The following is a 24,748-nucleotide window of genomic DNA, read 5'->3' as shown; positions in this document are numbered from 1 at the left end:
TTCCAGCAACCAGAGGCTGCTGTGACACCAGAAGAGCGTTCAGCAATTTCAGAATACTGTATTCAAATAGCTGCCACAAAAATGCAGAGAATTTTTTTTTCAAAGCAGACTAAAATAAATGAAGATCAAAGTTTATTTTTCATTCATGGTTATTCAGCATGCTAAATTGGGGAGTGGGATAGCTCAGTGGTTTGAGCATTGGCCTGCTAAACCCAGGGTTGTGAGTTCAATCCTTGCGGAAGCCATTTGGGGCAAAAATTTGTCAGGGATGGTACTTGGTCCTGCTGTGAAAGCAGGGGACTGGACTCCATGACCTTTCAAGGTCCCTTCCAGTTCTAGGAGATAGGCAATCTCCATTATTTTTATTATTATAAAAGTTCGTGAGGGATAGGGAAGAACACTTAGCCATCCACCAGTGTGACTTACAAGTTCAACATTTCTTCTGCAGCCACTGGCTGCCCCTTGGTTAGCAGATGTTAAAAGGTATCTGATGCCCCACCTCTCTCAATAATACTAAGTAGATTTCTCAGGAAAATAATGTTTTCACATATGCATCAAAGTGCTACTTATATGTTAGAATTGAGAATAACTCTGATGAAAACATACTACCTGTTTTACACAAAAAAGTAATCTGCTGAGGGGCTCAGAATTTACCAGAATAATTGAAGATGGTTTTTAGGGCAACATGACAGACTATGGAATGACAACACCATCAGAGAGGAAATCTGGTTGCCCTAACCAACAAAAAAAGGATCCACATGAGTAAAACCAAAAAATGACAGATGCTATGGAACCTATAGCTTCACCAATACAAAGCTGAAAGAAATCTAGATCTTCAATATCAAGAACTAAAGATCCAGATTTCTATCTGAAATCTGTTTTTAAAAAGCGGTTCTGTCCCAGTTAACTTACTGTATCAATATGTTGCAATGTTGTTAAAATAAAATAATTCCACCCAGGAAAGCTGAATTCAGAAGTCTGAAAATTTTAAAATATTTACACTCCTATTCCGCCCACTTCAGTATTAACTGAGCAGAACCATCTACACTGGTTTGGTTAAGCTTTAGAATATATACTGTAAATCCAGAGGCTGCTAAAAGTTATCTTAACCTGATATTCCCATATACACATCCAAAGAGTGCATTAGCTCTTTTAATCAACCAGGGAGGAGGGGGGAAGACAATCACACAACATCAAATCTGAGAGCCAGCATCAACTGAGTCAAATTCGAGCTCCAGGATTAAAAATAGCAGTATAGATGTTTTAGTTTGGGCTAGTGTCTGGGCTCCATGATCCTCCTCCCTGTTGTTTTTCAGAGCCCAGCATCTAGCATGAACCCAAACTTTTCCATAGTTATTTTTAGCCCTGTAGTAGAGCTTCACAAGACCAAATCAGTTGTCTCTGGCTATGAGACACTCTGCCATGTATCTCTTTTTTTTTTTTTTTTTTTTTTTTAAATGTAGATGTACCTCGCCCCCTTCCCCAAAAAATCAGATTGCAAGCTCACATTCAGCCAATTATTCACTATGATCTTGAAGTCTAATGCAGAGTCACTGCTTATCACAAAAAGGTTTGCCATACTGTAAGAATGAACTACATTTTTTCTTCCTAGACTATATTTGGCTGTATTAAAACACATTGTTTTGCCAAGTTTAGCCAACATGTCCAGTTTTCTTTAACAGTGACCTTCCCTCTTCATTATTCACAACTTCTCCAATCTATGTGTCACCTGTGAATTTTCTTAGTAATGATTTTAAGTTTCGTCCGGATCACTGATAAAACTGTTAAATAGCACAGAGCCATATGCACTAAATGATTATTTCCCTGTTTACAATTATACTTTGAGACATGTCAGTTAGTTTTCACTCCATTTAATATTTGAGAAATAAATAAGCTTAAGTACTACTATGCTCTCTAGAATGCCTTATTGGCAGAAATGCCAGGTATCTGCAGCTCTCACTAACTTCAGTTGCAGTCCTCCATGATCAGCATGTCTAAGATTAGACATGTAGAATGAAACACACATACAATGAAATAACAGCAAAAAGTGGCCACCTGTGAACATGTGTTGAACTGACTTGACCAGAAGTGTGCAAAAAGTACATTATAGAGAAGGGGCAGGAAATAATTTTTTGCCAGAGGCCACTTCAGAGATTTTTGAAGTGACCCCGGGCCGCTCCAGAAGGGGAAGGACCAGGATACTTCCCTGTCTCCCTACCCACAGATCATGATTAGTCTGGTAGGGGAGTGAGAAGTCTTTGTCCCCCCCTCAGAGGTTCCCTTTCGGCACCCATGCCCCTGGGGTGGAAGGAGACTTCAAGTGCTCCTCTTTCTGCCACCAGGCCAATCAGGGTTTGGAGGCAGAGAGAAGCGCACAAAGTTTCCTCCGCCCTGCAAGGAGCATGAAATGCTTAGAAGCACCCTGCACTCCTGGCAGGGAGTGAGGATAATTTGCGTGCTCCCCTGCCCCCAAGCCCTGATCGGCCTGGGGGCAGGGAGAGCACACAGTTTCCTCCACCCTGTCCTCACCCTTCAAGGAGCATGTGGCGCTTAGAAGTGCTGCGTGCTCCTGGCAGAGCGGAGGAAACTTCATATGCTTCCCCCCCAGGACGTAACTCGTCTGGGGGTGGGGAATCAGCAGGACATCCATAGGCTGGATCAACTTGCATGGCAGGCCGGATCCGGTCCATGGAGGCCCTTTTGTCCACTCCTGTGATAGAGGCAGGGATAGAATTCCCTTGGCCACTAACCATCCTTTCTTTTCTTGTAGTACTCTGCCATATTAACTTTCTGCAAACGAGGTAGTGATCATACAAGTAACAGTCTAATTCCCAATATAACACTGATTCATTCCATTTTATTGTCTTGTTAGTTATGAGCAAGATTCAGGAGAACCCAATGGGAAAAGAACAGACTGATTAGTAGGAGCATATTGTTCTGGAAACTGGAGGAAAAAGTTACTTTTAAATGTGGCAATTACATATTCAAATTAGTGAAGCAATATTGAATCTTTTAATACAAAAATTCACTATTTGAAATAAAAATACCTGTTAACTATCGATTATGGTCTCTGACTTAGTTCTACAAATATAAATATAGATGCTTACAAACATCCTTTAAATAGGTTCCAACTAGTGGCTCATCTGCACTGGAACTGAATCCCACCAAACTACTAGCCAATGAAAAAAAATGATTGTTGCGCCAATGCAGATTGTAGGTATCTGTTTAACAATGACCAATCCATTCCAGGGAGGAACATGAAAACAAAAAGGAAAAGAAATCTGAGGGTAAAAGCCCTTCAGGTTCCTCACTTTTGAACCAACAGAACTGCTACAGCCAAATGATGCAGCAGTGAAGATCATTATGCTGATATTTCAGTATCTTCTCATTGCATACAAATTCATACTGGACCAGTCAGAGTGTCCATGTGCCAAAACCTAATGAAAGTATTAACAGTACACTGGACAATTTTGCATACCTCCCATGAAGAAAATACTCACTTTGTGCACTAGCATGTTTCTTCAAGATCCGTGCCCCTGTGTATGCGCTACTACAGATTTGTCTGCATCCATGCGCTGCCAAAGACCCTTCAGTATAGAATCAGAGCTGGAAGAGACCTCAGAAGGTCATCAAGTCCAGCCTCTTGTCCAAGGCAGGACCAATCCCAACTAAATCAACCCAGCCAGGGCTTTGTCATGCTGAGACTTGAAAACCTCTAGGGATAGAGATTCCACCACCTCCCTAGGTAACCCATTCCAGTGCTTCACCACCCTCCAAGTGAAATAGTTTTTTCTAATATCCAACCTAGACCTCTCCCACTGTAACTTGAGGCCATTCATTGCTCCTTGTTCTGCCAACCGTCACTACTGAGAACAGCCTTTCGCCATCCTCTTTGGAACCTCCCATAAGGAAGTTGAAGGCTGCTATCAAATCCCCCCTCACTCTTTTCTTCCGCAGACTAAACAAACCCAAACCCCTCAGTCTCTCCTCTTAGATCATGTGCTCCAGCCCCTTAATCATTTTGGTCGGCCTCTGCTGGATCCTCTCCAATGCATCCACATCCTTTCTATAATGGGGGCCCAGAACTGGACACAATACTCCAGATGTGGCCTCACCAGACCCGAATAAAGGGGAATAATCACTTCTCTGCATCTGTCTGCAATGCTCCTCCTAATGCACTCTAATATGCCATTAGCCTTCTGTTCACAGCAGGGACGGATGGCAGAACAAGGAGAAATGGCCTAACTTACAGTGGGAGAGATCTAGGTTGAATATTAGGAAAAACTATTTCACTACGAGGGTGGTGAAGTACCGGAATGGGTTACCTAGGGAAGTGGTAGAATCTCCATCCCTAGAGATTCTTAAATCTCGGCTTGACAAAGCCCTAGCTGGGTTGATTTAGTTGGGATTGGTCCTGCCTTGGGCAGGGGGCTGGACGTGACGACTCATATCCAGCTTCTCATCCACTGTAATCCCCAATCCTTTTTTGCAGAACTGCTACTTAGCCATTCGGTCCCCAGCCTGTAACAATGCTTGGGATTCTTCCGTCCCAAGTGCAGGACTCTACACTTGTCCTTGTTGAACCTCAGATTTCTTTTGGCCCAATCCTCTAATCTGTCTAGGTCACTCTGAACCCTATCCTTGCCCTCCAGCGTATCTATCTCTCCACCTAGTTTAGTGTTATCTGCAAACTTGCTAAGGGTGCAAAACATGCCCTCATCCAGGTCCTTAATAAAGATGTTGAACTAAACCAGTCCTAGAACAGATCATTGGGGCACTCTGCTAGAAACCAACTGCCAACCTGACCGAGATATTCATCGAGACTATCCATTGGGCCCAACAGTCTAGCCAGCTTTCGATTCATCTTACAGTCCATTTATCCAATCCATATTCCTATAACTTGCCAGCAAGAATATTGTGGGAGACCGTATCAAAAGCTTTGCTGAAGTCAAAAGCAAGAACTCTGAAGTAGAAGGGAGGAGAGTGGCCTTGGGAACCAGTAAGTATGGGGAATAGGAACCTCTGGGGGACTGCTTCAGCACGCTTAGGGTTAAAAGCTAATGGACCTCATCCCAGAGGAGATGCTCTTGAGAGGGGTCCCTGAAGAGGGATGGGGTAGGAGGTGGCAGGGAGGAATCGAAAGAAAGGCAATGGCGTACTCCCTGAACAAAAAAGGTGGGGCTGGTAAGCTGTCCTCAGGCATACCCTCAGAATCCTTGGCAAGGCCCAGAGGGCTTGTTGGATGGGCGCTGGCTCTGGGCCAAGGTCGGTCAGTACCAGCATCTGCCATTCCTCCCATTACCGTTCCTCCCTCTGCAGCAGGAGAAATCAGGGTGGGTGCCCTGCTGAGAAGGCCTAGGAGTATTCCTGCACAACAGGGAAAAGAACCGTTACTTACCTGTAACTGTTGTTCTTTGAGATGTGTTGCTCATGTCCATTCGAATTAGGTGTGCGCACCGCGTCTTCCCGAGCTTTTTCCCTAGCAGTACCCGTAGCACCGGCAGGGTGCCCCCTGGAGTGGCGCCACCATGGTGGGGCATAAGTACCCCTGCCAGCGCTGCCCCACCTCAGTTCCTTCTTGCCGGACGCTCCGACGAATGGGAAGTAGTGGGGGAGTCGAATGAACATGAGCAACACATCTCCAAGAACAACAGTTACAGGTAAGTAAGCGTTCTTTTCTTTGAGTGGCTGCTCATGTCCATTCGAATTAGGTGACTTCCAAGCCAACCCCACTTCAAGAACGAGGGGTCGGAGCACTCAGAAAGAGAAGTCCACGAAAGTTGAACAATCCAAACAAATTTATTCAGCCAAGCGAACACAGAAAAAACTGTATAAAGTGCAATGTGACACTGATAAACCATACATATTTACAATACAGAGCTGAGGACTGCAGAGCCCACCCCTGCGTCCTCCCTGGCCTGCTGTGCCAGCGTGTAGTGTGCCGTAAAGGTATGGAGTGAGGGCCACGTGGCCGCCCTGCAGATTTCAGTGACTGGAACCTGCGCCCCAAAAGCTACAGAGGACACCTGCGCCCTGGTGGAATGTGCTGTAACCCGGGGCGGGACCTTCCTGGCCAAGGCATAACACTCCCTGATACATCCTGCGACTCAATTGGACAACCTCTGGGTCGATATGGAGAGTCCTTTCATCCTGTCAGCGACAGCGATAAACAATTATGTGGATTTGCGAAAAGGTTTAGTCCTATCAATATAGAAAGCTAGCGCATGTCTAGCATCCAGGGAATGGAGCACTTGCTCCTTAGGGGAGGCGTGGGGCTTTGGAAAGAAAACCAGGAGGTAAATTTCTTGGGACAAATGGAATGGTGACACCACCTTGGGGAGAAAAGCCGGATGACGGCGGAGCCTCACATTACTGTCAGAAAACACTAGGTAGGGCGAGTTTACAGTTAACGCCCCCAACTCAGAGACTCTGCAAGCCAATGTAATGGCCACAATGAATGCAACCTTCATAGCGAGGTGCTTCAAAGAACACGTGGCAAGCGGCTCAAAAGGGGGCGACACAAGCCTAGACAACAGGAGGTTGAGGTCCCAAGTGGGGATGGGGGTCTAACCGAGGGATACAACTTATCTAAACCCTTAAGGAACCTTTTGACCACAGGGTCGGAAAACAGGGAAACCCCTGCCGAACCAACATGGAAGGCGGAGAGAGATGCCACATGGACTTTGACAGAGGAGGTAGAGAGGCCACTGGGCCTAAGTTCAAAAAGGTAGTCCAGAATGGACGGAACAGATGCACAGGACGGGTGCACTCCCCTTCTGGACGCCCACAATGAGAAGCGCCGCCACTTGGCCGCATACGACTGCCTGGTAGACGGTTTCCTACTACTTAGGAGCACCATCTGTACCTCCTGGGAACATTCCCTTTCTGGTTGAGTCAGCCACGGATAAACCAGGCCGTCAGGTGGAGAAAGCTGAGATTCGGGTGAACCATGGTCCCCCCGTCCCAAGGTTGAGTCAGGAGATCCCGAGCTGGAGGAAGCATTATAGGCTCCTCGCTGAGCATGTCCACCAGTATAGGGAAACAGAATTGTCTGGGCCACCGAGGGGCTATCAGGATGACCGTGGACCTGAAAGTCTTGACCCTGGTCAGAACCCTGGGAATTAAGGGAAATGGAGGGAAAGTATAGAGGATGCCCGCCGGCTACATCACCGTCGTGGCATCCCCCCAGGAGTGTTCCCCCAGCCCCAACAGGGAGCAGGAACTCTGACACTTGGTATTGCGTGCCGAGGCAAACAGGTCTAATGGGGACAGCCCCACCTGTGGAAGATCTGACGAAGAGCCGAGTCCTTGAGAGACCACTCGTGGGCTCCGCAGGACCTGCTCAGAGCATCAGCCAGCAGGTTTTTGCACCCCAGCAGGTACTCTGCCTGCAAAACTATGTTGTGCTCTTCGCACAGGTCCCAGAGGCACAGAGCCTCGCAACAGAGGGGAGGCGACCGGGCTCCCCCCTGCCTGTTGAGGTGAAAAACAGCTGCCATGTTGTCCATGCGGACCAGGATAGAACGGCGGGAGAGCTTCGACAGGAAGGTCTCGCATGCTCTCCTGACTGCCCTGAGCTCCCGAACATTTATATGCAGAGCCCACTCTGCAGGGGACCAGAGACCCTGGGTCCTGACACACCCCAGGTGTGCTCCCCAACCCAGGCCCGAGGCATCTGTGACCAGTGTAAGCAAGGGGCGAGGTACAGTGAAGGGAACCCCGCTCGCTGCACACCACCGCCTCCTGAGTCCACCATTGTAAGAGGCTATCATCCCCGGAGGCACTGTGAGAATCATGTCCCAGAAACCCCAGGACTGATTGAATGCCTTTGCCAACCAGGTCTGCAGAGGCCTGAGCCTCATTCGAGCATAGCGTACCACATACGTACACGCCGCCACATGACCCAGCAGCCTCGAGCGGTCGTGATAGGGAACCGAGTTAATTCGGAGACCAGCTCCACTATGGACAGGAACCTGGTTCTGGGGAGAAGTGCCCTCGGTACCCTGGCGACCAGGAGGGCACCTACGAATTCGAGGTGCTGAGAGGAAGTCAACAATGACTTTTCCTTGTTTAGCATGAGTCCCAGCCTTATGAAGAGAGCCCTTGTGAGGGACACATGGGCCTCGACTTGTTCATAGGAATGACTGCGAATTAGCCAGTCGTCCAGGTACGGAAACACGTGTACCCCTTTTTTGCGGAGGAATGCCGCTACACTGCCATGCATTTTGTAAAGACCCTTGGTGCTGCTGAAAGGCCAAATGGGAGCACTATGAATTGGAAGTGGCATCAGGAAACAATAAAACGGAGAAACCTCCAGAGGCTGGGTCTTATTGCCGCATGGAAGTCACAATCCTTGAGCTCGAGAGCTGCGTACCAGTCTCCTAACTGTAGAACTGGAATGACAGAAGCCAGGGTTACCATTCTGAACTTGGATTTCACGACCGCCTTGTTGAGGTCCCTGAGATCTAAGATGGGACGAACCCCGACCTGGGGTTTCAGGACAATGAAATATCGGGAGAAAAACCCCTTGCCCTCCAGATGTAAAGGGACCCTCTCCACAGCTCCCTTTTGGAGGAGCACCAGCACCTCCTGGCAGAGGGTGTCTTCGTGAGAGGTGTCCCTGAAGAGGGACGGGATGGGCGGGTTGGAAGGGGGCAAACCCAGAAAAGGGATGGTATAGACACTCCTGACTATCCTTAGGACCCAAGCGTCAGTCGTGATTTCTGCCCAGGCCTGAGCAAACCGGGTAACCTGGCCCCAAATGGGGGGTCAGGGTGGGAGGCTGGTGCGCGACTCTCTAACAGCCCGTCAAAATTAGTGCTTGTGCGCCTTAAAGCCTTGCAGCCCTGGCATTCCTCACCTCCAAAGGGGGAGAAGGAAAACAAAAAGACACTATCTATCTAATTGAACTATTCAGAACTATCTATAATGCTAAGAGAAACGGGAACCATTAACTGATCTAAGAGAGAGACACGCTCCAACAACCGTCACGGGCAGTAAGAAGGAACTGAGGTGGGGCAGCGCCGGCAGGGGTATTTATGCTCCGCGATGGTGGCACCACTCCAGGGGGCACTCTGCCAGCGCTACGGGTACCGCTACGGAAAACGCGGTGCATGTGGTGCACACATCTAATTCGAATGGACATGAGCAACCACTCAAAGAACAACAACACTGGTTAACCAGAGTATGGATTCCTAGGTACTTTAAGGTGGCCCAGGTATCCTTCAGACCATGCAGCCACTGGTCAGTCTGCTCAGAGAAAAGGGATGAATCCTCAAATGGGAGGTCTTGAATACTGGTCTGGAGCTTGAGGGGCACTCCAGACACCTGCAGCTCAGAGTTGCAACACAAAACCACACCTGTGGCCATAGTGTGGGTGGGCTGCATCAGCCACATCCAGGGCAGCCTGCAAAGTGGCTCTGGAGACCACCCAGCCTTCTTCCATCAGGGCTCCAAACTCAGGCTGAGAGTCCTAGGAACCAGCTTAGAGAACTTGCCATGTAGCAACTCAGCAGAATCTGTTGGCTCGTTTTATGAAGTTGAAGACCCCCAAACGCACAAGCCTTTCTGCCAAACATTAGAATCCCCGGGATGGACTAACTAATGCTTTCTGGGGGCAAGAGGGGGCAGCACCCCGAGATCTACATATGGCCAGTCCCACTCTCCACAGGCTGATTCATTCCTCCCCCCGCTGCGCCTCTGTCCAGCCCCACTTCCCCCAACCCCCTCACGGGCAGCCAGTTCTCCCCCACTTCTCCTCCCAATCTCCCTTGGCCAGTCCCACTGCCCGCGTTCAGCCCTTCTTTCGGCAGCCACTCCCCCCCCCCATCTTCCCCAGTCAGCTCCCTGCCCCCAACCTCGCGCCCCTCCCCCTGGCAGCCCTGCTTCCAAGGGCCCCCCAAATCACCCCAGCCCACCCAGATTCCCCAGTCCAGTGCTGCTCTCCCCTCCTCCTCCTCCTCCACCTCTCCTAGCTAGGACTCTGCCAGGAGCCAGAACATCTGGCTGCAGACTGCACCCAGGCCAGCAGAGGGCTTAGAGGACCCGGCACCACACGGGCACTCCGGGAGCGCAGAACACGCAGGCAACCACTCTGAGGCCCAGTAGTTTTTTCCTGCAGCCCGCTACCGGGCTGCAGCCCATAGCTGGGGAAACGCTGGCCTAGTGTGATTGCAGAATCTCCATCACTGGAGATATTTAAGACCAGGTTAGACAGACACCTGTCAGGGATGAGCTAGGGCAACTTAACTTTGGAAGCCCCGAGGAGCACACTGATACTTACAGAACATGCTGAGGGCCTCAACTTAAGTGTGGTTGCATATGCAAGGAAATATATACAAATAGCTTCTCTCACACTGACAGGCATGAATACAAAGATTAAGGCAAGACTACACAACACACAGGCCCCATTTAAGTCAGTTCTGCTGATATTAATAAAATTCAATATTTACCCGATTTCTACCCATGACAGCACTTTTCATGAGAAATGACAGTCCAAGAATTGAACTACTAAAACACATATCAACAGAAGATCATTACACTGACTACTTTTTTGTTTCAGCTCCCACTCGCTGGCCACGTGTTGATCCCCACATAAACCCAAACTGCACCACAGGGCACAAACAAACTGGTCGTGGGCAGCATACCAAGTTATTAATAAATATTTTATAAACCTTTACCTTTTCTCTCTGCTACCATGTCTCCTCTCCTTGCTCCATCATCTTCCCTGGTGCCTGCTGCCCCCCAACTCCTCACCCACCTCTGCTGTCCTGACTCCCACCCTTCTCACTGCCCTCAGCCCTCCTGCCACCTGCCCCCCTCCACCAGCCCTTCTCTCCCCCATGCCCACTCCTCCAGTAACCCCACTTTGATCATGTGAGCTACCCCTCTTCTAACACCTTCCTGTAGACACCAGCCCTGCCTCTCTCCTCTGGTGCTGGTCCCTCTCCTGCAGGTGTCTGCCCTTCTGCTTCACCCCAGAATCCCCTGGCACCTGCACCTTCCCTTAGCCCTGCACCCTCCTGGTGCCTCCCCCTTCCCTTACTGCCCCTGCACCCTTTGCCCTCTACCCCCTCCCCCCAATACCCACTCCCTCACCACTCTCTGCCCCATTCCCCCCCTGCCCCTCACAAGACTTGCTCCATCCCGGCCTTCCTCATGCCCACCCCTTCTTTCAAGCCTTCTCCCAGCACCTCCTCCTCCAGCCCCCAATGCCCTTCCCCTCTCCTCTCCTCTTCCAGCATCACCCTGTCCCCACTCTCACTGACACCTCCCTCCTGCCCTTTCCATTGTCTGCACTTGGCCCCCTGGCATTTGTCTCTCTCCTGCACCCGTCTCTTGGTGCCTTACCCTCCCCCTACCCAAGCCCCTTCTCCTTCCAGCCCTCCCCCTCCGCCTCCCAAGCCCCCCGCCGCCTCTCTTCCCTGCCGCCGCACAAGCCCATTTCTTACCTTCTGCCTTCCATGTTGCAGGGCCGGAGGCCGCACTCAAGCACCAGAGGCCAAACCCAGAGCCAGCGTGACCCCGCCGCATGCCTCCGAAGAGTTTCAAAACCCCGGGCCATGATGTCACGTCACGCCCAGGCGTCCTCCCCGCCCACGTGCAACGCCACACATGGGCAGCAGCAAGCGGCAAGGAGAAGCCGCACATGGCAGGGACAGTCCGTAGACAAGGGGGACGCTCTGGGGGCAGGGTGGGAGGATGCGCAGCGAAGTCCGGGGCCCGGTCCAGGCAGAGCCAGGGGAGAGACGCAGCTCCACACATTGGTGGAGCAGGGCCCCCAGCTCTAACTCACTGGCACTGCCGGGTTCAGCGGTGTGGGGCCCGATTCGACCGAATCGGTTGAATCAGTCTAAGGCCGGCTCCACCGGCAGCCACCAGGATGCTGAGGCCCGGTATTTATTTCCCGCGGCCCGATACCGGTGATCTAGGCAACAGAGGGTGGCAACCTAGTACGTAAAGAAGTGATGTAAGTTGTTCGTACTTGTCTATAAAAGGACACCACAAAGGGTGCTCTCTGGCCCACCTGGGGGGGGGGGCACTAGGTGCCTGAATGGCAGGTGTCACTGCCTAAACTTACAGAATGCACAGTAGCTCAACTTTGACTAACTGCTGTTAATATCGGATATACGGCAATAGGCCTGCCCGGTGTTGGTACCTTGTCAACGCAGGCCATAATGCACAGTGGTATAACATTGTACTGATCTCTGTTACCAACTGTTAGAGCTTCACATTTGACAATAAACTCGCTCGATTGATTTCAAACCTTGCCTACATGTGTCGTTTTTGGGGACTCTCAGAGATCTCCTGTGTTGACCCAAGTGTACAGGGTCTAACACTCTAGATAAAGGGAGTACAGATTGTTAAGTACGCAGCCAAAAGTTTACCACCACTGACGGAGTAGAGGTCCTGTCAGAAGCACGCCAGGACGATCCAGACCAAACGACGCTAACACTGACAGTTCAGACCACCAAAGGTACTAAGGTACAGAACACTGAGGTACGACACCCAGCGGTTTTCACCAGAGTCCTATACTTCCTACTCCTCCCACCACCCTCACAGCACTTTTGGAGCTTGTGAAGCACCCGAGCCACACTCCATACCTGCTCCTCCCCCGTCCTCCCAGAACTGGAACAACCACAGCTCCAAAAGTACTGGAAGGGAAGGGAGAGGAGTATGAGATGCAGGACTCCAGTGCCTCAGTGCGTGAGAGGCGTATGGGGGAAGGGTTCAGACAGGTGGTTCACGGGCCACAGATAGAGCTCCAGTGGCTAGCAGCATTGCAATTCATGAGACTCAATTAGATGATGTAATACATTACACTGAACTGGTCAGGCCAGCTGAATCTCAACTCACCACAATCATAATTTCTCCATAAAAAGGTGTCATGTAAGATATCAATAGAAAGCTAACAGCATACTGTTCATTAATATTACTATGGGGTGTAAGTACAGAGGGCAAATTCAAACTCATGAACATGCTAGAAATTATGTCATTTAAGTACATCTGCCCAACAGAGCTAAAATTACCCCAACTGGGCAAAGGAACGTGGTACTGCCACCTTGAAGATATTTCCAAGGTACATGAAGAGACAAAAGGAATTGTTTACATAGAAAATAATCAGGATCATCAAAGCAACAGAGGGAGCAAATGACCACTCTTCACTACAGCAGGGGGAAGAGACTGCTGAAAGGCAGAATGATTCGTTTCCAACAAGTAATGGGGGGTGAACAATATATGTCACGTCCTTGACTACTGGACTTGTATGTCCCCTTCCTCACAGCCTGAATTAATTTTAACTTGCTGGATATTATTTTTAAAAAAATCCGTATTTCAAAGGTGCGCTGGACTGTAAAAGACAGGAGCAAAGAACCCTACGGTATCTTTCACTTAAGATGACAAAGGAACCCAGGACTTTGGACTTTACAGGAGATCATGACAAGAGGAGTGTTCAAATAAATCTTGCTAGAAGATGGTTCACTCAAAGTCTATTTGTTTTGTATTTGTTTTTGTAAGTCAGCTTCCAGAAAGCATTTTTCACTCTTATTTGCTTGTAACCATTCCTAACTATATCTTTTATACAGGAGTTAAGTAAATTCCAATCTTCTTTAAAATAAAATAAGATTAACAACAAATCTAATCCAATGAAGTGCTGCGTCTCACTAACTTCAGTTAATGTGGCAAGCTGCTGGTTATTGTTTAAAAGAACAGATGAACCCTAACACTTCTTAATGGTCCAGGACATTGCAAAGTACATGATTTTGGGAGAATCAAGGACTGGAGATTGTTGGATTCATTTTTCAAGGATAACCCGGGCCCAAGTGTGGTGTAAGCAGGCTTCTGGAATCGGAACTGCTTAGTTAGAGCTGCTTAACCTATGGAGACAGTGCATGACTGTATGCTGGCTGGAAATGTCCAGAAAAGGGAGCTACAGCAGCAGAGCACTTTGAGGCATTCAGGGTTACAGAGCAAAGCAGTGACATAAACCGCACTGGTCTGGACTGCAACCCAGAACATAAAAGATGGTGAGAAAGAACAAAGAGCCCTGCAATGTGATTATTACCCACATAAAAATTGGAAAAGGTGAGTCTGAAGTTTTTCACTTCTGGAGGAGAACTAGACCAGCATGAGGAGGGAGAGTGATTTTGGGACTTGTCCCTAAAGACTAAGTGATCAGTAAGGACCCAGCCTGCTGAATATGTGAAGAACATAATTATCCAAACTGAGCTTCTTCCCCTATCAGGGCACAAATAGGACCATGGGAGCAGCTGCAGAAGAGCTCCACTTCTGGGGCTGTTAACATAGAAAAGTGAAGGAAGAGCAAGAGATTCTCCATTTTGCCTGCTCTGCCATGTAGCTGACAGGTGAGCAAAATGAACAGAAGCTTGATCAGAAACCTGGAAACTTGCATAGGGGATGAGAGAGTAAAGTGTGGGCTGAAAGGAGAATGTTCATTGTATTAAAACCAAAAAGTTTTACAAACTAAGACTGTAATAGCTAAAGCAAGAAAACTGAACCATCCCTCTACTTTTACTGGCACAGCCCCTCTTATGTAAGTCACCCCAGAGTTTCACAGACTAACAACAAGCTGTTTCAGATTGGTAGGTAAATTCAATGGCCAGAAGGAACTATTGTGACGGTCTCATCTGACCTCCTGACTACTACAGGTTCTAAAACTTTCCTGAACTCCTCTGAGTTATAGCATATCTTTTAGAAAAACATCCACTGTTGATTTAAACATTTCCAGTGATGGACAATCCACCACAATATCTAAGTTTTCCAACGACTGTTGTCAATGTTAAAAAAATGCCTTATTTCTTGCCTCAATTTGTCTAGCTTCAACTTCCACTTATTTGATCTTTTTGTACCTTTGTCTGCTAGACTAAATATGCCTTATCAATTTCTGTTCTCCACACAGGTACTTACAAGCCGATCTAGTCAATATTAACCATCTTTTTGATGCTTAAACAAATTGAGTTCCCTTGAGTCTGTCACTACAAGGCATGTTCTCCAATCCTTCAATCGTTCTCCTGGATCTTCTCGGAATCCTCTCTAATTTATCAAGATGTTTCTTAAAGTGTTGACTCTAGAACTTGACATAGAAGTCCAAACATAGGGACAAAATAAACCCCCTTTCAACTTGATATTCCCCATTTATACACCCAAGCTCCACATTACTCTTTGAATCACAGCATCACACTGCTAGCTGAGATTCAGTTGATTATGCACCATGGCTGTGTCTGAAATACATCCCTTTCTCGAAAAAGACACTTCAAAATTGCAAATGAAGCCGGGATTTAAATTTCCCACACTTCATTTCCATAATGGAGGCTGCGGAGTTTTTTTCGAAAGGGGGCTTTTCGAAAGAAAAACGGCTGTTTAGACTAGGATTGTTTGAAAATAAAACCCTTTTTTGAAAGATCCTGCACACCTCATTTTTTCAGGAAAAAAATGTGGCTGCAATTATGCAAATGAAGTGTGGGAAATTTAAATCCCGGCTTCATTTGCAATTTCCAAGCGTCTAATTTACATCCCTTTTTCAAGAAAGAGATATAGTTTAGACACTGCCTATGACCCCAAGTCTTTTTCAGAGTTGCTGCCCAAAATAAGAGTCTCTTATATCCTCTAGGACCTATATTCTTTGTTGCTCGATGTATGACATTACATTTGTCTGTACTGAAATGCATCATTTGCCTACGGCCAGTTTACCCAGTGATCAAAATCAGTGCGCCAGTGATTTCTTTTTTCTGTTATTTACCCTCCCGCCCCCTTGAATCTGCAATCTTTATGACATATGTTTTCTTCCAGATCACTCTCAAAAGTAATAAACAGCATATAGCCAAAAAAATAATCCTTGTGGAACATTTTAACCATGCTTGCTTAGTGATTCCCTGAATACACCGAAACATCAATTGGCCAGTTTTTAATCCATTTAACGTGCTATGTTGATTTTGTATCCTCCTAGTTTCTTAAAATGTTGTGCCTTAAAGAAGTTTACCTCTATTACCTCTATCATCCAAATTCATAATTCCGTAATATATTGATTAGTTTGATAGGATCCATTTCCTTAAGACTTTGTCAACAGATTAATTTTAACACCCTCTAAAATCTTTATAAATATTAATAGAACAGTGATACTGATTAAGAAATCGAGACCACTGTTCAATATGCTATACCCAAAAATTTGGGGAGATTGGTGGAAGGCAACCAAGATTTACCACGTTCATTAAAATAACCAAATTTTACTTAAATTTTACCTTGTAAACATAGCAGTCGAAAACCCATATCTCAAGTGGTAATTTTAAAAAAAATATGACTATCAAGATGGATATTCTGTTATGTTTTCTTTAAAGAAGTCCACTTTAAACACCAAAGTCAAGTAATAACTACAGGAATGTCTACACTAGCCTCCTAGTTCGATCTAGGGAAGCTAATGAAGGCGACTGAAATTGCAAATGAATCATGGGATTTAAATATCCCGCGCTTCATTAGCATGTTCCCGGCCGGTTGCCATTTTAAAAATTGACTAGCCCGAAGTAACTGCCCGCATCTACAGACGGCAGGGAAACAGGATTCCGAATTAAAGCCCTAAATCGAATTAGCTGTTATTCCTCCTGGAATGAGGTTTAACAGCTAATTCGATTTAGGGCTTTAATACAGAATCCCGTTTCACTTCCGCGTGTAGACACACGGGCAGTTACTTTGGGCTAGTCAATTTCTAAAATGGCAACCGACGGGAACATGCTAATGAAACGCGGGATATTTAAGTCCCACGCTTTATTTGCAATTTCGGTTGCCCTCATTAGCCTCCCTAGATCGAACTTGGGGGCTAGTGTAGACATACCCTAAATGCGTTATTAGTTATCTGCTCTTAGTACACAAAATGAGTACAGTTTTGAGAATAGTGGTTATTTGATCATATCTTCTGAGCTATATTTAAAACAGCAGTATGAAAGTAAGGAATTTGTACTTACGGTAAATATCCGTCTGCCAGTACGATCAAAAGTTACACAGTATACAGAAGATAAGTGTCCTAGGATTCGTTTGTGCATTTTCATATGCTGATACACAGCAGTTGGAACAAGTTGTTCAAGTTTGTATTTTCCATTTAGTTTTCTTGAAAAAAGGGTATCCGCTACCAAAGGAGAAAAAATATTAACAGTGATTATTTGGTACTGGACATGCTAACCTGCATGTCAAGAAAAGGAAATCGTGTTTGACCACTTACAGCATGTGCATCTTCTGCAACCATTCTCTAATTTCATAATCATCCCTAGCTTAACCAAAATCCATAGCACACTTAAACAGATGAGGGGGGAGAGGGGGCAAAAATACTTCAGATGCTCTTGTCTAGTGCTTCCATGACATGCTCGATATTCTGCTTTTCAAAGATACAACAGGAAAAATAATCAACTGGTTACATACAAATCTGGCATGAATGTAGTTTTCTTCTGCTAAACTAAGTTTTATTGGCATAAATTAAAGTTCATGTTGACAATCCTTATAGAAGACAAAGAGACATGTCAAGGAAGAAATAATTTTGCTGCTTGTTTGCTGTTTTGATTCTTGTCATAAGTCAGTAGCACTAGACCAAGAACCTGAGGTTTAGCAACAGTGAAACTTGACAAACATACACCTAGGTTAACATTAACCCAACAGTTCCCAATCTGTGTTTTGAACCTTTAAGGTGAAGAGGCAAAGGAAAGGGTAAGAGCAATGTATTTAATACATAGTAAAATTGTGATAATGCAAATTATAGTTTATTCTGCCCCTGATTTTTCTTCATGGTTTTAATTGCACATAAACACATCAGACATTTTGGTAATGTTTACTCTCATTACACAGACAGTCCTGGTTAAAAGATTAATTAATTTATTAGCCAAATTCATTCTGGATGGCACAGGCTACACTTCACTGACTCAGCAGTGCCTGCAGGATTGTCGAGTAAGGTTAAAAATCGGGCAACATTTTCCCATGAAGAAAGGTGGTGTTTCCACTGCGCACGCTTGCTAGGGAGAGACAGCTTTAATTTTAACTAAGGATCCACAGGAGTTGCTTACTGGATTAGCTGAACCCCCAGCAGTATCAGTTAGGCCTACCTCTGCCAGGTCTTCCACTGGTCTAACACAACCTAAAAAGGCAATTTCCATGCAAAACTGTGTTTCAGTATCCCCCCCTCCCTCTTCCTCCACCCTGAAAGCAGCATCCTTTTGCAAGCTAAACTCTTGGTAGAACAGAGCCCAGGGTGCCTTTAGCCCTGCAACTGAAAAGAACAGATTCTCCTTTTAACAATTCATTCTATACGAAGCATAATGAAATCAATACATAGATTAAAGCAAAAGAATTGAGGACTTCCCATTTCTAGATCTGCTATGATACAAAATTACAATATATAAAAGCCTTTACTTGCAAGGAGATTCTCCCCTATCAATGCTTGGGAACAGACAAGTGCCAAGAAGCAGATGAAAAGCTAAGACCAGCAAAAAACAGCAGTCTTGTAAATTACATATAAAGTCTATTTAGGAATTTATAAGAGTTTTCCAGAACAAAAAGATGTCAGTCAGTTCATTATATTACAAAATAAAATATATGCTCCTAATGTAATACCTCTTATCATCCAGAGAACCAAACAAGAGAACTACACAGCAAAAGAACAGCATTCAAATCCACCACCAAGATAATGAATGGGCCTCTCCTATCAGGTTTCAGTTTAGTACATAGAATGGAAGTTTCGGAAGTCATGAAAATGGATGATCATATGTTCATTGGTGAGGGATATCAGGAAATTACTAAGCTGGATGAAATCCTTCCTTTTGGCTCTCAGACAATGAGCAACTTCCTTAATATCAACCTGTTCATCTGTGGAGTACCTCTATTCCTACATCTATCCTGTTCAACATGTGTATCAGCCTACCAGAGAACCTAATTAAATATCACAGTGTCAAATGTCAAAGTTTTATGTCTCGCTCACTTCCATCATTGTAGTGCTATGATCCAACTGTATCAGTGCCTGGCCAAGAGCAGCAAGCAGATGAAAAATGTAGCTAGCTGAAAATAAAGCTGAGATTATCTTGGTTGGAAAAAGAAAACATTTTGAAGAGGTAGTCACCGTCACTTCTTCACCTACTACTAAGGCAGTCTGTCACAATAGAGAGAAATTTTAGTACTCCCAAGCAGTTTCATTCAATTTACCAATTTCCAATTGAAACTGTCAAAAAGTTAGTGCTCCCTACTTTCCCAATGATGACCAGACCACGTTGTTCTATGTTAGTCTGATTTCCAGGGTAAGTTACTGCAATTCTCTGTACTTTAGAGTACATACAAACACAAACAAAAAACATTTCAGCTGATCCATGTCAGTTGTTCAGCACACAGCATCCTTGTGCTCTGAGCATTATACTGGCTCTCAATGGAATGGCAATTTAATTTCATGGATTTTAAGGCCAAAAGAGACCGTCGATTAATGGTCAATTAATATGACCTCCTACAGAACAAAAACCAGGATCAACAGGTTGGTGCCAAAATTATTGGATGAAATCTATAACTTCAGTTTGAGAGATAGCAAATTATAAAGATATCCGATTTTGATATAAAGACTACAAGTAATGGAAGATCCCTACATCCCCAGGGAAGTTGATCCAAAAATGAACTACAATCTCCTATCAAATCTCTTCCATGAAGTTACTGTACAGTATTTCCAGACAATAACTACATCACCTCATACTCTTTTTTTAGCTATAAGTATCTCACTACTAGGCATGTTTCCAAATCTTTAATCATTCAGAGTCATGGATTCCAAGGCCAGAAGTGACCATCATCATCATCTACTCTAACATTTAAAAAAAAAAAAAACAAAAAAAAAAAACACAGAATTTCCCTATCATAATTCCTAGATCCATGGTTTTCAAACTACGGGTCGCAACCAAATACTGCGTTGTGGAATGTCAGGCACTGGCTCATTGCTGCAGAGTGATCAGGTTACCAATGTGGGTGCTAAGGCAGACCTGCCTGTCCTGGCAGTGCAGACTGTGCTGCGCCCCAGAAGCAGCCAGCAACAGGCCCAACTCCTAGGTAGGGTGCGAGGGAGCACACAGGGCTCCACTTTTCCAGCCCTGGCTGGGAACCTGCTGCTGGCTGCTTTTGGGATGCAGCATGTTCTGCGGTGCCAGGGGATGTAGGAAGCTTGCCTTAGCACGCACGCACACACACACACCCCACATCATTGACTGGGAGCCGATCAAAGTAAGCCCCTCCTGTCTCAGCCCTGACACCGCCAAAGCCAGAGCCCCCTCCTATGCCCAAAGCTCTCATCCTCAGCCCCAACCCAGAACCTACACTCTCGTCAAATTATGTTGGATCATGGGCATCAATTAATTTTCTTCTAGTGGGTCATGAGAAAAATGTTTGAAAACCACTGTCCTAGAGCTTTTTTTGAGGAACATCCAAATTGGATTTAAAAATTGCTTGTGCTGGACAACCCACCCTTGCTAAATTGTTCCATTCTTTAAATTACCTACACTGTAAAACATTTCTGTTCCATTTGCAGTCTGAATTTCTCTAGTTTCAGCTTCCAGCCATGGGGTACTTTTCTTTGCTAGACTGAAGATCCCATTATTAAATATCTGTTCCAGAGATAGATATTTATACATTGTAATCAAGATACCCTTTAACTTCTTTGTCCAACTAAAGAGAGAGATTCCAGGAGTTCAATCACTATAAGGTGCATTTTTCCAATCACTTCATTATGCTCCTGGCTCCTCTCTGATTTATCAAGATCTGTCAACACTACTACCTTTATCAATCAAATTTATCTCACCAAAAAAATCCCCACAAACTATCTAGTCAGACAAGATATATTTTTCATTAAGCCATGCTGATTTGCCTTAGTTACCCTCCTTTAAATTTAAGCACCCAGATTACAGGAAACACTGAACATGACCTTCAGGAAGAGAGCAGGATGAGGCCTGCTGAACCTTGTCTTTATGTAACAAGGTATAGGAAAGCGCTGATGTTAGGTTTCTGAATTCAGGCACCCTTCTGGCCAAGGTTATTGCTATCAAGAATCAGTGTTCCCTAAAAGCTGTGTGCTTGTGTGACTGCTCAGGAAAGATTCAAGTGCTAACCAGCTGATTAACAAAGCACCCACAGCTAGTTTTTTGGTTTCCACTAGTGGTGTACATTCACACATGCCTCAGTGCACATTAAGTTTATTTTACACATGAATGGAAAAAAATCCACACGTAGATGGAAAAGATTTGAGGGAACTTTGCCAGGAATGCCACTTTGCAAGAGAGGCAGAGCAGGTAGCAAGTTGCTAATAGTTCAAACTGGAGGGGGGAGAGAAGAGAAGAAGTGACAAGCCTAAGAAGGACCAAGCTGATGTCCCGGACAGCCTTTTAAAGAATTGGCTGACTACAGGCAGCCCCATTTAAGGCCAAGATTGTGGTTAAATACACCCTTATTGATGACAATCAGAAGGCCCTGCTGCTTCAGACAGAAGAGGTAATCCCAAGTAAGTGGCACTGAGGATAGCGTCAGAGGTTAATGATGCTGCATCGACCAGACCAAAATGGTATGTGGCTCTCAGAGGGTTTTCTGCTGCTAAGGAGGACTTGTCTAGTGTGGTCTGACTGGGGAAGCTCCATCATGTTCAAACACAGAGCTTCCACACCTTAGGTGAAGCAACCTGAGGTTCAGATGTCCAAGATCTTGTGTTGGAAGGTCTGGGAAAGGCAACAGAGTGACCAGGACTTCTATGGACACGTCTAGGAGGGATGTATACCAATGCTAATGGAACCAGGCTGATGCTATCGATATGGCCTGAGCTCGTTCCCTCTAGATCTTGAAGAATACCTTATAAATGAACAGTATTAGAAGATAACCTCCCCAATGGAGGCGGAAGATGCCTGTGCTGGAGCCCAGACTGTGATTTTGGAAGGAGCAGAACTGCTGGCATGTCCTGCTATGTTGCATGGCAAAAAAGGTCTACCTGGGAAAAAGCCCCACCTCTGTAAGATTGGAATTGTGACATCCAGGCAAAGGAACTACTTGTGGCCATGAAATGACCTGCTGAAATGGTACCCCTGCGAGGTTTGACACTGCAGATGTGTTAATATTCTACACAGAAGTCCCTTAACAGGGACCAAGGAGGTGGCAGCAGGTTGGTAGGCTCTTTATTAAGGCATCATGAAGGCATGACTACAGGGGTGACCAGACTGATCCAACAAATGTAGCTATAGGAAAAATCTTCCAGCTACTGTGCATGTGCGCTGATTGGAATCAACAAAAACAAGCACTCGAAGAACAGAATGATGCAATAAGTATTAAATCACCTTCTTCCTAAATCTGTTAAGAATATTTTGTAACCTAAAATCTACAAACATTACTACTATTAAGTTCATACAACCAATGGAGCCATAACCAAAAAGTTAAAACTATTTTATTTATGTATCAATAGAAACATTTCTAAGAAATTACCAGTCAATAGCACTTACTGGGATACACATTCCGAAGGTAGAAAGGTCAACTAACCCCAATGGCACTGAAGAAAAACCCTCAGATGTTTGTCGCTCTCCCATTTTTCTTCTAGGAAAAGATGATAATGAAACACTGTCCAAGTCCACTGCCCGATTTTTCATTATTTTGTTAAATGAGTAGATAATAAACTACTTTTTCAAGATACATAAATCCCATAGACAATACATAAAGCACCACTTATTAGGCCCACTAGTCCTTGGTAGTTAGCTATATAAAACAAAATTCTAGTATAATTCTGAAAAATAGGTTATGAAGATGCATTAGCTTAACCACGGGGTTTAAGAGCCACATGCCTCAAGTATCAGCTGAAGTGACAGAAAACACTAAGAAAATTCTCACAAAGAAAAGTTTAGAGAGTGATGATAAAAGAGAGGACCAAAGTTTCTAGACGGAAGGTAATGATACCTATAGTAATGAGTTTGTCATGTGCAGTGACAGGATAACTGCAAGTAGAGAAGAAAAAAAGAACCAAGAACAACTAACTTCAACATAGACAGCACAACCCAAAAACCAATAAAAATGGCACCTGATCTTGCTGAATCTTGCTGTCAGAAAGTAAAATAAAAGTTGCACCTCCAAAGGTATCACAAAGGGCAAAGTAAATTCCATTCTGGGTTTAACTGATTGGCAGTACACACACACACACACACACACACACACACCCACCCACCCACCCACCCACTTACAGGTAGTTAAATGGTTAGGAATGTCAGTTTTATTCAAGGATATGTACTTTGTATATTTTGATGTGTTGTAGGCAACCTTTGTTTTAATGGTTATAGATTTCAACATCTATTGTCATTAAAGCCGTGATATCCAACATGCTAGCTACAAGCCACACGTGGCTATTTGGCTGGTTAAGTATGGCTACTGCTTCAGAGCTGGTTGGACACCATGGCATTAAAAAATTACTGCTTTACTGCTATCCCCCATAATTTCCCACAACTCTGAAAATTCAGATAGATCTAAAATATTTTAAAAGGCTTAAAACCCATAATTTTGCACAAATGAAAATTTAATAAGTAAAAACTGAAAACAATTAATAAACATTGATATTTTTTGTCAAAATTATACAGTTAGTTCTGCCAAGCCTAATTATATTTAATAAAACCTTAATATCCTACTGAATACAAGATTAATTATCCTCCTATAGAGAATATAGGAGATCTGTTTTAAACAACAGGTGTGAAAGAGTGATATTACAGCTATTCTATCTCCTTATTTCTATCCCTTTCTAAAAATAAGACAAACCCATGACTGTCAAAAGCTTTTAAAGTAATGTTGGAGTCATAGGGAAAAATATGTACTGAGTAGAAGGCTGAAGGCAAACAGAGCTGCTGTTAAGTACAAAAAAAGGATGTGCCACATAGAGATTTACATTCGATTAAAACTTTGCAACTGACACACTGGCCCTCTATCCTTCACCAACAGCCCAGAAGTTGGGACCAGAAATAATTCATGATTAGATCCTCCTCTCCAACATCCGAAGAATATGCTCGATATACCCACCAACACTCAAGGCCAGGTTTTTATTTAAACTACTCTTCATTTCATGGTTGCTAACTCAGTATTTGTTTTTCAAGCCAGTATTTCTAGCGCTGGATAATAAAAAGGATCAAAAATGTTACTTTAGACCTCAATTATCTAGCCTGATTATCAAGTTTTGTCTAAGAAAACTTGGAATATAAAATTGCATGTTCTCTACTGATTTAGTTCTTCACAAAAGAACTTCTGATACTTAAAAAGTTGCTGATGTTAAAACTTTTTTTTAAATTAGCCATTTAGGTCTCAGCCAGAATGCATGTCTAGCAAATATATTTGAAGATTAAGATTTATCTAAGGAAACTCCAAGTATTCAGAATGTCAGATTTGAATGAAAAGACAAGATTCATGTAGAATATGGATTTTATATTTACTAGTTAAGTTGAGTTCAATAGACCTTGTCAAAAATGTTCTGGTGAAACCTACAGGACATCTGGAGAATGCAGCTTTAACCAGCTATTCTCTAAAAACACAAACTCTCTCACTCTTCTGTGAAAGAGCATATTAAAAAAAATAAATCTATGCATTTTCCTGTAGCCTACTGTTGCTAGTATGCTCGCTCCCATGTCTGACAGAAGTACAACCATATAATAAATACTTGGAACTCCTTGCCAGAGGACGCAGTGAAGGCTAGGACTTGAACTGGGTTCAAAAAAATAGCTCAGATAGA

General features: G+C 44.8%; 1 protein-coding gene across 1 annotated transcript in view; it reads right to left on the bottom strand.

The window, feature by feature from the left end:
- Positions 1–24,748, bottom strand: part of PHIP (PHIP subunit of CUL4-Ring ligase complex) — a 303,792-nt gene that overhangs the window by 258,268 nt on the left and 20,776 nt on the right. The window contains exon 7 of the mRNA XM_075923789.1: positions 16,974–17,134. Within this exon, the coding sequence (XP_075779904.1) occupies positions 16,974–17,134 (161 nt within the window). The remainder of the gene's footprint in view (positions 1–16,973; positions 17,135–24,748) is intronic.

Source organism: Pelodiscus sinensis, chromosome 3 (assembly GCF_049634645.1).
Source record: "Pelodiscus sinensis isolate JC-2024 chromosome 3, ASM4963464v1, whole genome shotgun sequence".
NCBI lineage: Eukaryota > Metazoa > Chordata > Testudines > Trionychidae > Pelodiscus > Pelodiscus sinensis.
This window is presented reverse-complemented; position numbering and strand designations above follow the sequence as displayed.